Raw genomic sequence first — 15,628 nt, 5'->3', positions numbered from 1 at the left:
TTTAAGATAATGTAATTTAGGACAAGTTAAGGGTTTTCATGAGTAATGTTTTCATGGGAAAATTATATTTTATTCTAAATATTTTCAGAATCAAAGCTAATGCTATTATGTAACATTAAAATTTTGTTTTTAGATTAGAGTGCTTTTGATGGAACTTGAAGAAGCAAGGGGTAATCATGTAATTCGTGATGAGGAAGTAAGCTCTGCTGACATAAGTAGTTCATCTGAAGTAATATCACAGCATCTAGTATCTTACAGAAATATTGAAGAACTTCAACAGCAAAATCAGCGTCTGCTAGTGGCTCTTAGAGATCTTGGGGAAACCAGAGAAAGAGAAGAACAAGAAACAACTTCCTCCAAGTAAGCTGTTGACTACCTCAATTTGTTCAGGAAGCATTTGTTGAAATTTTCTAGGTGTCCCTAGCAGTGCTGGATCCTGGGGATAGTGTCAGTTAGGAGGGGAAAATTGAGCAGCAATCCCAAAAAATAAGAATAAAAAAAAAGATCTACTGTCAGGAAGCTCAGCTTGTGAGTGACACAGATAGTAGAGCTAATAATAAATAAAATAAATACTTCATTGTGACTAATGCTATAATAGATACAATAGATTCCCATCCGTGGAAGCATTTAGTTGGAGCACCTAGATTTCAGGGATAGAGCTGGCCTCATAGAAAAGATATGTAGGAGTTACTTCAGTAGAAAAAACGAGATTTTTCAGATGTGTATGGTCCTACAGGAGTGGAAGTGACTCTGAAAGCAAGAAGACTGGAGTTAGGAGTAAGTAAAGTTAGTATAATTTTTGCAAACAGATTTTTTTAGATTACATTAATGCGTTCAAGTATCTGAGTCCTTTATAGTGGAGACTAAAAAGTAGTCCTTAAAATATCAACAAAAGCCAGGCGATGTGGCACACACCTATAAGGCTAGGGAGGCTAAGGCAGGAGGATCACGAGTTGAAAGCCAACCTCAGCAACTTAGCGAGGCCCTAAGCAACTCAGTGCAACCCTGACTCTAAACAAAATACAAAAAAGAGCTAGAAAGGTGGCTCAGTGGTTAAGTGCTCCTGAGTTCAATCTCCGTAAACCAACCCCCGCCAAAAAAAAATATGTATACATATATATGTATATGTGTGTATGTGTGTGTGTATATATACACATATATATATATGGTATATATGTCCTATATATATACCAATAGAAGAGAAAAAGAAATAGCAAAAATGAAAAGAATATGCTAAAAATAGAAATCATAATTGCCTAACTCTTAACTCATTCCTATAAAATAAATTGATGTCTTTCTTTACAGAATCACTGAACTTCAGCTTAAACTTGAGAACTCTCTCACTGAACTGGAGCAACTCCGTGAATCACGACAACATCAGATGCAGCTTGTTGATTCCATAGTTCGTCAGCGTGATATGTATCGTATTTTATTGTCACAAACAACAGGAGTTGTCATTCCATTACAAGGTAGGGTTTTTTTTACATTAGTTTGAGGAAATATTTTGGAAACGTACATTAGGGAACGGATTTTGCGATATAAACAGTAGCTACTCTGAGTGATGTTACCTTCAAATTTGCCATGTATGATCAATTATAACAGTCACCACATTATTTTATGCTTAATATAAAAGAAGAAATAGTGAATATTGTTGAGAAATGTACATTTTAGAATCATGAATTACAATGTTTTTATTAATGTTTTATCTGTAATAAATTACCTGAAACCAAATAAATTACCAGAAACCAAAACAATCTTAATAACATTGTTTACTAGAATCCTTATTTCAAAAAAACTTTATACTCTTAGGATTTCATTTTTAAAAGTTTAGACTGTTGATTTGGCGGTGATGTTTGCAAGTAAACATCAGATTAAAGCTAATTTACTCAAGTCAACAAAACATTGAATGAGTCTTTTTACTTTTCTGAAGCTTCAAGCTTAGATGATATTTCTCTTATGTCAACTCCAAAACGTTCAAGTACATCACAGTCTGTTTCCACTCCTGCTCCAGTACCTGTTATTGAATCAACAGAGGCTATAGAAGCTAAGGCTGCCCTTAAACAGGTAAAGATCTCACCTGTTTATGATCACATTATCTTTGGTTTGGGTTTTTACAATGCCATCAGCATCAATGATCTCTGATATTTAGTTGCAGGAAATTTTTGAGAACTACAAGAAAGAAAAGGCAGATAATGAAAAAATGCAAAATGAGCAACTTGAGAAACTTCAGGAACAAGTCACAGATTTGCGGTCTCAAAACACCAAAATTTCTACCCAGCTAGATTTTGCTTCTAAACGGTAAATTTGTTTTTCTTCAAATATTAATGTAGTTTAAATGTTATACTTCATTATTCAAATCAGTCATGTTCAAGCCAGAATATAGTATTTCTGTTGCTTATAAAATTATTCTTTTTGTACCAGTTATGAAATGCTGCAAGATAATGTTGAAGGATATCGACGAGAAATAACATCCTTGCATGAGAGAAATCAGAAACTCACTGCAACTACTCAAAAGCAGGAACAGATCATCAACACAATGACTCAGGACTTGAGAGGAGCAAATGAAAAGCTAGCAGTTTCAGAAGTGAGACAATATCTGTCAAATCACATGCATTATAAATTGCATTTGATATTTCTTAGTTATTACTTTGATTTTACTAATCTAAATAACTGAGCTCATTGAGGAGTTGTGGGTTATAAACTCTTATTGCATTGTTTTCAAATTATATATAATGTATTAGTAGGGTAATCATTTCTATTAAGATTGAAGAAAATTTATTTTTATTTTTCTGTTACAGATAGATTTCCTTACAAGTTTTCCATTTCATAATAAATTTATTTCTTGCTTATTTCTAGTAAGAGTAAAGTATTATATTGCATTGAACTATATTTCTGAATTTTAAGTTGAATATAAATATGTCTGTAATTAATGCTTCCAACTAAATACTGAGCTCAGTCGTGATAAAAAATTCTCCCATTTTTTTTATCAACACTTGTAAACTAGGTACAGTTGTCCCCCATTATACCTGTAAAAAATTGATTCAAATCTGTTCTTGAATATAACAAATAAGTTGATTAGAGCTTGATCCCAATTTTCTAGTCTTTCATTTTCATTTTGGTCTCATTCTATGGCAGGAAGTAGGCAGCAACACTTTTCAAATTAATAGAATGAGTTTTGTGATTGATAATTAATATGACCCATCATGTTTAAATAAGAATTCTTTGAAAATATTAATTTTTTGAAATTAGTATTCTTTCGGATTCCACAAGACTTAGAGCATAGTCTTTGGCCAGGGAGAGTTTAAACAGATCATTCATCACTTTCAGAGAGGTACATAGAAACCAATTTGGATTATTCTAAAATTTGCATCATTTTAATAGTATGCAAATATGCCTATAGCATAGTTACACAGTTTTGTTCGTTGATTCTGGCATTTTAGATTTTTGTTAGTGTTGTTTTAAAATTTTTTGTTGTTGATGGACTTTTGTTTATTTATTATATGGTACTGAGAATCAAACCCAGTGCCTCACACATGCTAGGCAAGCACTGAGCTACAACCCCAGCCCTTTAGTGTTGTTTTTAAAGTCTGTTTAGAGCAAATTAATCATTAGTATTGTGGTAATGGAAGATTTTTCTTTTGATCTATTGGTATTTCCAATAATTTTTGTTCCACATTTTTTAACACATGAAATTCAGTTTTATTTCTATATATGATGAAGAAGTATAGTCTTTAAATAGCATTAATAAATATGTAGTAATGAAAGAAGAATTTTAAATTTTATAATCATTATTACATTTGGCATGTTTTCTAATATTTTTTCTGGTTTTTTTTTTTTTTTTTTCAAGGTAAGAGCAGAAAATTTGAAGAAAGAAAAGGAAATGCTTAAATTGTCAGAGGTCCGTCTTTCTCAGCAAAGAGAATCTTTGTTAGCTGAACAACGAGGGCAAAACTTGCTGCTGACTAATCTACAAACAATTCAGGTAATCAGATAAAAAACACAGATAGAAAAACTAAGAAAGTTAAGGTCATATAGTTTCATCCTTGTATCCTTTCAGTTTTTCTAATTAGAAAATTTGCCTGTCATTTTTGTCATCCTGTATGAAAATCATTGAATTTCGGGGGAGATATTAAGAAATATTTTAAATAAAACTTTGAAAGAGAATTTACTGAAACCATGCAGTTGGCACATTTGATCCTTAAATCTATTTTGTGTGCGGCTTAATTATTAACAGGATTAAATTTTTTAGAACTATTCTTGGCCCTAAAAGTTCAGGAAATCTGAATGAATATTTTTATGTTTCTTCACACACACACACCCACCACCACAAATAGATGTTTTAATATAAAAATGTCAAAATAACTTTTTGGTAAATATTCAAATCCTAATTTCTTTGTGTAGAAATGGATTATAATCCCTGAATTCTCTGTAGCCTTTAATTTTCTTTATATTGCTTTTTTTTGGGGTGTTTTTTGTTTTTTTAAGCATAACCAAAAAATTCTTTTTTTTTTTTTTTCTCTCAAGGGAATACTGGAGCGATCTGAAACAGAAACCAAACAAAGGCTTAGTAGCCAGATAGAAAAGTTGGAGCATGAGATCTCTCATCTAAAGAAGAAGTTGGAAAATGAGGTGGAACAAAGGCACACACTTACTAGAAATCTAGATGTGAGTCTTGCAGAGTTCTGAATATCTGTAGTTTATGTTTTATAATCTAGTTTGTGGGACATGCTGCCATCCAAGTTGAAATGTGATTTTGCAAATCTTAGAGCCTCTGAATTTTGCCTATTAATATTTGGGGGCTAAACATTGCTCTACCCTCTTGGGTGCTAAATATATTTTATTTGTCTAATTCTCTTGAGCTTTGTTCTAGAACTCAGTGAAGTTAATTAAAAATAGTTTGATTCTTTTGAGTCTTATCTTTTGTTATATGTGGCAAGTCCAGAGCTATGCTTAGTCTAAGACTAATTATTTCTTACTACTGAAGCAAGACTTTCCTTAGTCCAGTTGTCCATAAACTTTCTTTTTCAGTCTGTCTTCTGGGAACAAGCATTATTCCTGACTTTCTATGAGTGCTAGGCACTCTTCACTCTAAGACTTTTGGATGATTCTCTCCATTGTCAGGGGTAATTTCACATGCATGCATGCAATGATCACTACTCTCTTGGGTATTCAAAGGTACTCTCTGCATATATCAGGTTATTGTCTCTCTGCAGCTGCTTTTCTTTGGTATTCTCTTATGAACTGAAGCTGTTTTAGTCTCTTAGGACTCTCAGATTCAGTTTGATTTTTTTTTTTTTTTTTAAGAGAGAGAATTTTTTTTAATATTTATTTTTCAGTTCTTGGCGGACACAACATCTTTGTTTGTATGTGGTGCTGAGGATCCAACCCGGGCCGCACGCATGCCAGGCGAGCGTGCTATGGCTTGAGCCACATCCCCAGCCCTCAGATTCAGTTTTTAATTTAGGTAGTCCAGTGACCTCTGTTTCATTTCCTCTTCCCTGTGTCATATTTTAGAATTAAGTCAGTAAACTTGGCAGTCATGTGGTTCACCTCTTTAGTTTCCCACCTCAGGGATCATGGTTGTTCGATGTGTTTTGTCTGGGGGCTTCACATGAGAATTTGAATCTGTTTTTCATTCTATCTGGGTCAGAGTACTAAGGATCTGTAGAAAGATAACTTGAGCCTTTAGTTACAAACATGCAGATAGTCTATATAGGGTTAATGTATTTTTTCTTGCAGGTTCAACTTTTAGATACAAAGAGACAGCTAGATACAGAAACAAATCTTCATCTTAACACAAAAGAACTCTTAAAGAATGCTCAAAAGGAAATTACTACGTTGAAACAGCACCTTGGTAATATGGAAGTTCAGCTTGCTTCTCAGTCCTCACAGAGAACTGGTAAAGGTAAATAAGTACTTAGGTTCATAATATATCTTGTAAATAAATGCCCTTTCTTGTGGATGCTAGTAAAAGATGAGGAAACCCACTTCCATTTTCCACATGGTAAGGCTCAGTTTTAGATTAATAAATTTAGAAGTCTTGAAACATTCAAAATAACCTGGATGGTATCCGACAAATTCATAGTTTTGAAACCTCCTTTTGGGTATTAAAACCTCCTTTTGGTTTTTTGCATTGCTGAGAATCAAACCCAAGATTTCATGTTTGCTAGGCAATCACTCTGTCATTGAGCTATATATCCTAGTCCTGAAACCATTTACTGACATTTGAAAATTATTTATTTGAGGAAAGTTAACATTTGAATTTATAACCCTTTCTCATTTGAGATGAAGTTATTTACTAAATCTATAATAAGATTTAGTTACAAAATAACTAATTTGTATATTGCTTCTTTAAAACAATATTCCTAACCTTTGCTTATTATAAGTAGCTTCAGGTAAAATATTTATTTTATTAGATTTTTCTTCGCTATGTGAATATACCATTTCAAATTCAAAGTCTTTGAATCCAGAGATGGTTTTATTTCTTGATGGAAGGGAAATAGGTATATACATTTACATGTAAGTGTATGAGAGTGTGTTTGTGTGTGTGTGTTGTATGTATATGCAGATACAGAGATATCTGATACATGATGAATATATAGCTATCCAGTATTGTTTTCTTATTAATATTATACAATTAACTGTATAATATCAGATTTCTTCCTTTTCTGTGCTTCTTAGATCAAACAAAATTTAGACTAACTACAGGATTTTGTTTTCGTTTTGTGTAGGAGAGGGTGACAGTGTGCTGGAAATTGAACCCAGGGCTTTGTGCTTTTTAGGCATGTACTTTACCATTGAAATACACACACAGCCCCCAGACTAAATTATTTAAGATTTGGTGCCTTAGGATACATGATGTTAAGTAATAAATTAAGAACCTGGTTATTTCTTCAAATAGCTACGTTGGTGTAATGGTAATATTTGATATTCTCTTAATATACTTTCATAGCAGCAGTTTTCACATATTTTAATTTTTCAAAGAAGTAAAATGATGGCAAAATATGTTTTTGTTTTTTAAGTATTGATTATTAAGGAGCTACTATTTTTTAGGTCAGCCTGGTGACAAAGAAGATGTGGATGATCTTCTGAGTCAGCTAAGGCAAGCAGAAGAACAGGTAAATGACTTGAAGGAGAGGCTCAAAACAAGTACTAGTAATGTGGAGCAGTATCGAGCAATGGTGACATCTTTAGAAGAATCTCTGAACAAGGAAAAACAGGTATGTATGATTCTGAAAATTCAATTTTGAACTCACTTATTAGCTTTTTTCCCCCCCAGTTAGGATCTTGCTATATGTAAGGTTCTGTGGTGTAAATTGGACTGATATCATTGCTTTTACCACCTGAAAGTGCTGAAGACTAATAAGCCAGATAAAACAAAAACCACACAGTTCATATGACAACCATGGTAATTGGGGTAGGAAAGGTATAGATCAAGTGTTGAGGAGAGTAAGATATAGAGAGAATTATTTATTTCCTGGGCAGGCTTTACAAAAGCATTTATGCAGAGCTTTGAACAAAGGTGTCATCTGGACAATCAAAGGTGTGTGGAAAATGTTCTATGTGGTAGGAAGCCTCAACCAAGGTCAAAGAGTTTCCAGTGATGACAGTGTGGGTAGCATGCTGAATTTGTGAAAGGCGATAGTGAGAAGTATAATAGGTAAGAACCAAATATAAAATGTTCAGAATATCATGTTAAATTGTATTCTGTAGCCTTATTAGAAGCAGAACCATTGATGTTTTTAACACATTGTAATCAGATTTTTTTTTTCCCCCACAAAGAATAATGTGGTAAGTAGAAGATTACAGAGTTCACTTTGGAACTTTGTAATAGTAGTCTAAGGCCATAGGGGGTTTTTTTTGTTTTGATTTTGTTTTTTGTTTTGTTTTGTTAAGTTATTTTTGGGGTTATTTTCAGTAGAAATCAATGTGAGGAAAATGCTTTTAGTGGTAGAATAGACAAATTTGGCAAGTGGATTCAAGGATTGAGGGAGAGATGAAAAATTGGATATTTCACTACAAAAGAGGAAAAAGGCCAATAGCCAAGGTGAGAGATAAATTATGTTTGTAGATTTACATGGTATAAACTGGATACAGTGGTTTACATCTGTAATCCTAGCAACTTGGGAGGCTGAGACAGGAGGATCACAAGTTGAAGGCCAGCCTCAACAATTTAGCAAGGCCTTATGCAACTTCAAAACCCTGTCTCAAAGAATAAAAACCAGTGGAGATGTAGTACAGTGGTAAAGCACTTCTGGTTCAGTCCCCAGTACCAAGAAACAAAACAGATTTTCATGGTAAATTTGCTTGTTTTAATCAGCCTTTCCAAGATCCATCCATCTATTAATACAAGGCAAATACTGATTTCTCCAATTAGATTTGGAAAAAGTAATGGTATAATTTTAAGTATGTATCATTTTTGCATTGTTTAAAATATGCTGAAGGTGACAGAAGAAGTACATAAGAATATTGAAGTTCGTTTAAAAGAATCAGCGGAATTTCAGACACAGTTGGAAAAGAAGTTGATGGAAGTAGAAAAGGAAAAACAAGAACTTCAGGATGATAAGAGAAAAGCCATAGAGAGCATGGAACAACAGGTAAATTAGGTTATTAGTTATATTAATCTTCCATTGCATATGTAAGGATATACATTAACTAGCTCCTTAGTTAACATTTATTTCATCTCAACAGAAACTGATTAAAGACATAGCCAAAAATTTTAATTTTATTGTTTGCTCAACTGTGTTTGTATGCACTTCCTTTTGAAAATTTTAAATCACTTTACTAAGGTAGGTATTAGTGCTGCTTTTTGGAAACCTCTGCCTAAAATTTGACTTTTGCACACATTAGGGAGTAGAGGTAGAGTTGTAAACTTGTATAGGAAAGGGTTTATAATTATGTTAAATTTTAGCAGCAGTTCTTTGTACTAACTGGATCATTAAAAACCTGTCTCCATTATTTTCCAAGTTTGTCAGTAACTCTTGTTTTAATCTTATTCTTCCTTCTTAGTTATCTGAGTTGAAGAAAACACTTTCTAGTGTGCAGAATGAAGTGCAAGAAGCTCTTCAGAGAGCAAGCACAGCTTTAAGTAATGAACAGCAAGCCAGACGTGACTGTCAGGAACAAGTAAGCATTATCCTCATAGTTTTTGAAAAATGAACTTTGAGCAGCGAGAATGCATTTTTAGATTGTTGGAGCTTATAAAAGTGGAAGATTGTTTTCACTTTTATGAAACTTGGATTAAGAAAATTGAAAGATACAGATAAAGGATGAACGTAAATAGTTCATTTTCCATTAATAAAGCAACCTTGACAATTGGGAAAACATGAAAAGAAAATAGGAAACTAAATCTGTACTTGCTCTTGTTTGTAAATTTTATTTTACTTTTGTAGTCCTTCACTGCATTTGGTTCTCAAACTGTGTTATGGACACATTGTTAAGATACTTTGCTTACCAAAAAAAAGGAAATCCAAATAACATTTTGAATGCATTGGTGATCATGTACAGATTTTTATAAACCACGGCATTCTGTATATAATTTTAAAACAGCAGTACCTTATTTTTCTGTGTTTTACTGCATATATATACATGTACACACTTATGAAACCATTTATAATGGTTTTATGAATAAGAAATAATAAAACCTGATTTATCATGATAAGGTGGAAGAGGGACTAAATCTAAAGATATTGGTAATATTCTCATTTTTAATTTAGGTAGCATTTTAATGTATATATACACATTATATATGTGTGTGTGTATAGAATAGGGAAGAAAGTCTTCAGAAACAAATGAAGTGGCCTTGACTTATTACCAAACAACATAACATTGGGAATTAAAATCAAATAATATATAATTGAGCATTCCCGATTTGAAATCTGAAATGCTCCAAAATATGAGAGTTTTTGAGCATTTTAGATATTTTTCTTTATTTTCTATAAGTTTCTGTATGAGTAAAATTTACATAGCTGAGTTACGTTTAGAATTGCACTGCATAGTTTATTCCAAATTGCTACATAATCTTCATTTTAATGTTTTATTCAGTAAATAGGGCATAACTTTTAATTATCCCCATTTTAGTGCATTTAAATTATTTTTGTTATTTTATAAAATAAACTATCTTTTTCAAATATACTAACTAGCTTCATGGATTGAAGTCTTTTATTTCAGTGGGGAAATAGTTCTTTTAAAATTTTTTGTTGTTGCAGATGGACATAGCACCTTTATTTTATTTATTTATTTTTATGTGGTGCTAAGGATCAAACCCAGTGCCTCACACATGCTAGACAAGCACTCTACCACTGTACTACAACCTTAGCCTCAATTAACAATTTTTCTTGCAGGCTAAAATAGCTGTGGAAGCTCAGAATAAGTATGAGAGAGAATTGATGCTCCATGCTGCTGATGTTGAAGCTCTTCAAGCTGCCAAAGAACAGGTTTCAAAAATGGCATCAGTTCGTCAACATTTAGAAGAAACAACCCAGAAAGCAGAATCACAGTTGGTGGAGTGTAAAGCATCTTGGGAAGAAATAGAGAGAATGTTAAAGGTATTTTTGTAGGTCGAAATAGAATCTTATGGGTCAGAACTAAAAGGCAATTTCATCTCCACTGTAAATACATATTGGAAAATGAACTCTTGGCTTACAGGATGAAGTTTCCAAAAGTGTGTCTCGCTGTGAAGATCTGGAGAAACAAAACAGATTACTTCATGATCAGATTGAAAAATTAAGTGACAAGGTAGTTGCCTCTGTGAAGGAAGGTGTACAAGGTCCATTGAATGTGTCTCTCAGTGAAGAAGGGAAATCTCAAGAACAGATTTTAGAAATTCTCAGGTAAGTCAAGTATGTTCTTCATGCTTGATATCTATGGCATAACAACATGAAAACTACAAATGTAGAAATTGGGCCAGAAAGTCATACATAATTTAGATAGAAAGCTCAACAAAATCACTGCCACCCACTTAGTGGTCATTTCTGATATTTAAACATATCAAATGGATGACTTGAAAGTTGAATGTGATAATGAAAACCTGTTTGGGTTCCACGTGAAAAACTGAATGTCTTATAGATCATTTTAAAGATGTCGTTTTAAAACTACTGGTATCAAAATAAAAATTTTTATTTCTACCATTATTTACCATTAATGAAAATATGATGTGAAAATAGCTATTAAACTCAGCACTGCATATAAATAAATAAATAAAGGTCCATCAACAACTAAAAAAATATAAAAGCAGTAAAGGGAGACAAGCATATGAGTAAGTCAGAAATATAATCACAAAATATACTTCTTTAAAAAATACCTTCTTATTGTATATGCTTCTATTTTCTTATTTAAACTTAACTATAAATGGACAAACTATAGTTGTGCATATTTAAGTATAAATTGATGTTATGATTTACCAATATGATATGGAATAATTAAATCAAACTAACGTACAAAAAAAAATAGCTATTAAAGTAGATGAATTTATTTCAAAATTTTCCCAAGCTTTGGAATGTTATGTTATTCCTTTTCAAAATTCAAACAAAATCTTAACATATATATTCTTATAGATTTATACGACGAGAAAAAGAAATTGCTGAAACTAGGTTTGAGGTGGCTCAGGTTGAGAGCCTGCGTTATCGACAAAGAGTTGAACTTTTAGAAAGAGAACTTCAGGAACTACAGGATAGCTTAAATGCTGAAAGGGAGAAGGTCCAGGTATGTCTCCTAAGCTTAAAGAAATCAGTTGTTACATCTAAAAAGCTTATTTATATTTCTGTCATTTATTACAGCAAAAATTAATTTGAAATAAATATTCTTCCTAAACTTGTAAATTTATTATACATCTTATTGCTGACTCAGAATAATGATTGAGAGGGAAGGCTGTGTATCCAGACTGTGTGGTATTAAATTCTAGTTGAATCTCATTAGCTGTGTGCCCTTGTACATTGTTTTACTTATCTGCTCTTAGTTTCCTCATCTGTATTATATGGATAATAATTGTAAGGATTAAATGAGTCTTGTGAATTTGAAGCATTTGGAACCATGTGTGGTGCATAGTATGTGCTTAATAAATTTCACCTACTTCAATTTAATAATAGTTTCCATTGTGTATGCATCTGGATAGTCTTTCTAGGATAAAATAAATGATAGATTGAAATTTCTAGAGAATTTTCTTTCTCAGCCAAGGAGCAAAACTATAATCAAAACTAATAACCAGTGAAAGGAAAAGAAGGTGCTGTAGTGATGGTTTTAACATGAGCTTGACTTACCTCATTCTGAGTAGATATATATCCCCACATCTAAACAAATGATATTAAGCCCTTAAACACTTAACCTTTTTTAATTGGTAAGTAGTCAAAATTATTACTAGGGAGAAACCATTGAACAAGGCAAAGCAAATAATTAAATTTGTTTGCAGCAGAAGTTGATAGTTGTAGAAGTATATCTTGTTGAGAAAACAATCCAAATTCAAATGTTATCACAAGGGAAATAATAGATCCTCAAATACAAGTGGCTACCGCTTGGATGAAAAAGAGCAGAATCAGAGCTTCTAACAAAGATTGCATATCATCTCATTCTCTTCTGCATATTTTGCTATTCCTTTGGGCTACAGAAAAGCATATACTAGAAAAATGCCCAGCAAATGAATAAGTTCATAGGGGAAAACCAATTCTTAAATATAGTAGAAGAGTCAAGAAATAATCCATTATGTCAGAAGTAATGTATCTACTCAAGCATGAGCAGTGTAGCATGGCAACCATGAAAAATACCATCACTTTAAAAATGGAGGGAAAAGAAAGTAACATCAAGTGCAGAAGGTAGATAATTACACTTAATGAGAAGGATAACAATTCAAATTGTTTAAAACCAAACCAATAAAATAGTAGTGTGAAGTGATGAGAGATTTGAGAGGTAAAAAACAATCAAAATATTATTTTAGAATTAGCAATAAATTCATTACAGCAAGGAAAAATAAAAAACGTACAGAAAGATCAATTAGATATCTGAATTGGTACTTCAACTTAATGCTATTACTGCTTGTTGTTGGGATTTCTACTATATTTTTACTTTCATCTTTGTTGTTGTATATTTTTGAAACTGTCAGTATACATCACAGGAAAATAAACAGGTAAATTTTCAAAAATTTCAGTTAAGGTTGAAATATCAATTCTTTCTACTTTGTTATAGGGAAGATTAGAAGTGGTAGGAAAAAACTGCTTCAACCGCTAGATATTATATAAATATGTATGTTTGCTAGATATTATATAAATATGTATGTTTGAAATCATTAGGTAACTGCAAAAACAATGGCTCAGCATGAAGAACTGATGAAAAAAACTGAAACAATGAATGTAGTTATGGAGACCAATAAGATGCTAAGAGAAGAAAAGGAGAGGCTAGAACAGGATCTCCAGCAGATGCAAGCAAAGGTTTGTAGTAGTTTGGTCTGGGGTTGTAGCTCAGTGGTAGAGCAGTTGCCTAGCATGTGCGAGGCACTGGATTTGATCTTCAGCACCACATAAAAGTAAATAAATAAAATAAAGTAAGTTGGGAGCTGGCATTGTAGCTCAGTGATTGAGCATTCGCCTCGCGTGCTTGAGGCACTGGGTTCAGTCCTCAGAACCACATTAAAAAAAAAAAATGAAGATATTGTGTCCATCTACAACTAAAAAAAAATTAAAAACAAAGTTGGAGTAATAAAAACACTTTTTTTAAAAAAAAGTAGTATGTTATTATTTTTTATAACATTACAAGTGAATTTTTACATTAGTTATTTTTAAAAATTGGCACTGTTTTCAGGTGAGGAAACTGGAGTTAGATATTTTACCCTTACAAGAAGCAAATGCTGAGCTGAGTGAGAAAAGCGGTATGTTGCAGGCAGAAAAGAAGTTGTTAGAAGAGGATGTCAAACGTTGGAAAGCACGTAACCAGGTAAGTGAAGCTAAAGTCATTCAAAAACATGGAAATGTTGGTTTTAAATAACAGGATAAAAATAGGAGTTTAAAAATATTTGGAAAACCACTGAAAATTATAATTTTCAATGGAAATATGTTACATGTATACATGTTACATTAAAATTATAGCTCAGTTTTTAAAGAAATTTTCATTGCATTTGGTATATTTCTTAAAAGTGGCTAATTTATATCCCATAATTCCAAAAACACGGTTTTTACTTGTAAAGTAAATGAAAATATGAATTTATGTAGCTTATTGAAGCGCTTTATTTTACTGGAGCCTCTTGGGGGTGGGATGGGAAGTTAGCATACTGCACTTAAAAACTACAGCTCCTTACTCAAACAAAGCTGGCTTTGCACATACTAGTTATGTGACTTAAGAGAGTTTTTTAACCTCTCAGAGCTATGGTTCTACTCATTTGAAAAACGAGCTTGTAAAACCAATGCCCAAATGTTATAAGTGTAAAGCAGTTCATCTGGTGCCTAGGAAATGCTCTAGAATGGTAACCCATTACTATACGAATAGGATTTGAGAACTCTTTTATTCCTGATGTTATCACACAAACATACAGAGAAATCAAGAAGGATGGATAACCTATACAAAATTAAGATATATTTCTCTTGCAATCTGCTACCTTTCCTGGTTAATGAAATCAGTTGCATTTAGGATTAATGTTTGTTAATGCATTATTTATTTATTTTTCTTATAAATGTCACTTCAGTAAAATTAGCTACATAATAAAAGTTTTTCATCCTTGTCTCCCTTTAATTGGTCTCAGTATAACTAATCGAAATGTTCTTTCACAACTAGGAAAAAGTAATGAACAGTTAATGACATTTGATTTCTATTTTTCATTTTGGCTGACTTCGTTGAAAGTAATGTCTCATATTTTAGTCCTTGATCACTTGCATGCAAGAACACTTAAACTAAGTTTAATCGGGTATTCTTCCACTTTATTACAGCACATTTGTTTCATAAAATCTAAAAAATCAAAGTATATATTTTTTGCTATTCTAGCATTTATTAAGTCAGCAGAAAGATCCAGACACGGAAGAATATAGGAAGCTTCTTTCTGAAAAGGAAGTTCACACCAAGCGTATTCAACAGTTGACTGAAGAAATTGGGAGACTTAAAGCCGAAATTGCAAGGTAAATCATATGTAATATATAAAATCTTAAAGAAGTTTATTTCTACCCTTTATGTGACTCTCCAAGTTTGGCTTCTTGATTTGAGAAAGAATAGAAAGTGTTAGAGCCCTTACATGTGGCTTCCCTCTATTTCTCTCTGGACTCAAGCAATTTAATATATGGATTTTTTTTATGTTTTCTTACAAAAGCTATATCAGGTAAGTCTAAAGCTAAATATATTTTCTAAATAGTAGCCAAAATAACTTATAGATAGGTTTTTCTTCATTGTGCTTTTATAGAGCATGTTTGTGATCAGTAAAGGAAGTTTTAAGTTTTCTTTCTTTCTTTTCTTTTTTTTTTTGTTAATGGACTTAAGAGTGAAATATAGCCCTCTGAGAGAAGAAAATAAATATTAATGTTTCTGGCTTATCTTTGTAAATTTTAGTGTCATTTGTAGGTGCCATGGCTTTATTTTATGCAATACTGAACAGCTTACAAGTATGTGTCATGTATATTCTTCCTGTCCATAACAATAGTCTAGTATGTTAGATAGAGCA

General features: G+C 32.2%; 1 protein-coding gene across 2 annotated transcripts in view; it reads left to right on the top strand.

The window, feature by feature from the left end:
• Nucleotides 1–15,628, top strand: part of Tpr (translocated promoter region, nuclear basket protein) — a 60,682-nt gene that overhangs the window by 16,533 nt on the left and 28,521 nt on the right. For both annotated transcript variants that reach the window (XM_040276979.2, XM_013356167.3), the window contains exons 15-31: nucleotides 134–360; nucleotides 1,306–1,469; nucleotides 1,931–2,064; nucleotides 2,150–2,298; nucleotides 2,422–2,584; nucleotides 3,848–3,982; nucleotides 4,525–4,665; nucleotides 5,740–5,905; nucleotides 7,054–7,220; nucleotides 8,445–8,597; nucleotides 9,010–9,126; nucleotides 10,344–10,547; nucleotides 10,648–10,832; nucleotides 11,556–11,703; nucleotides 13,281–13,418; nucleotides 13,789–13,920; nucleotides 14,962–15,092. In XM_040276979.2, the coding sequence (XP_040132913.2) occupies nucleotides 134–360; nucleotides 1,306–1,469; nucleotides 1,931–2,064; nucleotides 2,150–2,298; nucleotides 2,422–2,584; nucleotides 3,848–3,982; nucleotides 4,525–4,665; nucleotides 5,740–5,905; nucleotides 7,054–7,220; nucleotides 8,445–8,597; nucleotides 9,010–9,126; nucleotides 10,344–10,547; nucleotides 10,648–10,832; nucleotides 11,556–11,703; nucleotides 13,281–13,418; nucleotides 13,789–13,920; nucleotides 14,962–15,092 (2,654 nt within the window). The remainder of the gene's footprint in view (nucleotides 1–133; nucleotides 361–1,305; nucleotides 1,470–1,930; nucleotides 2,065–2,149; nucleotides 2,299–2,421; nucleotides 2,585–3,847; nucleotides 3,983–4,524; nucleotides 4,666–5,739; nucleotides 5,906–7,053; nucleotides 7,221–8,444; nucleotides 8,598–9,009; nucleotides 9,127–10,343; nucleotides 10,548–10,647; nucleotides 10,833–11,555; nucleotides 11,704–13,280; nucleotides 13,419–13,788; nucleotides 13,921–14,961; nucleotides 15,093–15,628) is intronic.

This window comes from Ictidomys tridecemlineatus, chromosome 10 (assembly GCF_052094955.1).
Source record: "Ictidomys tridecemlineatus isolate mIctTri1 chromosome 10, mIctTri1.hap1, whole genome shotgun sequence".
Classification (NCBI taxonomy): Eukaryota; Metazoa; Chordata; class Mammalia; order Rodentia; family Sciuridae; genus Ictidomys; species Ictidomys tridecemlineatus.
The sequence above is the reverse complement of the archived record's forward strand: the minus strand, read 5'-3'. Positions and strand labels throughout refer to the sequence as shown.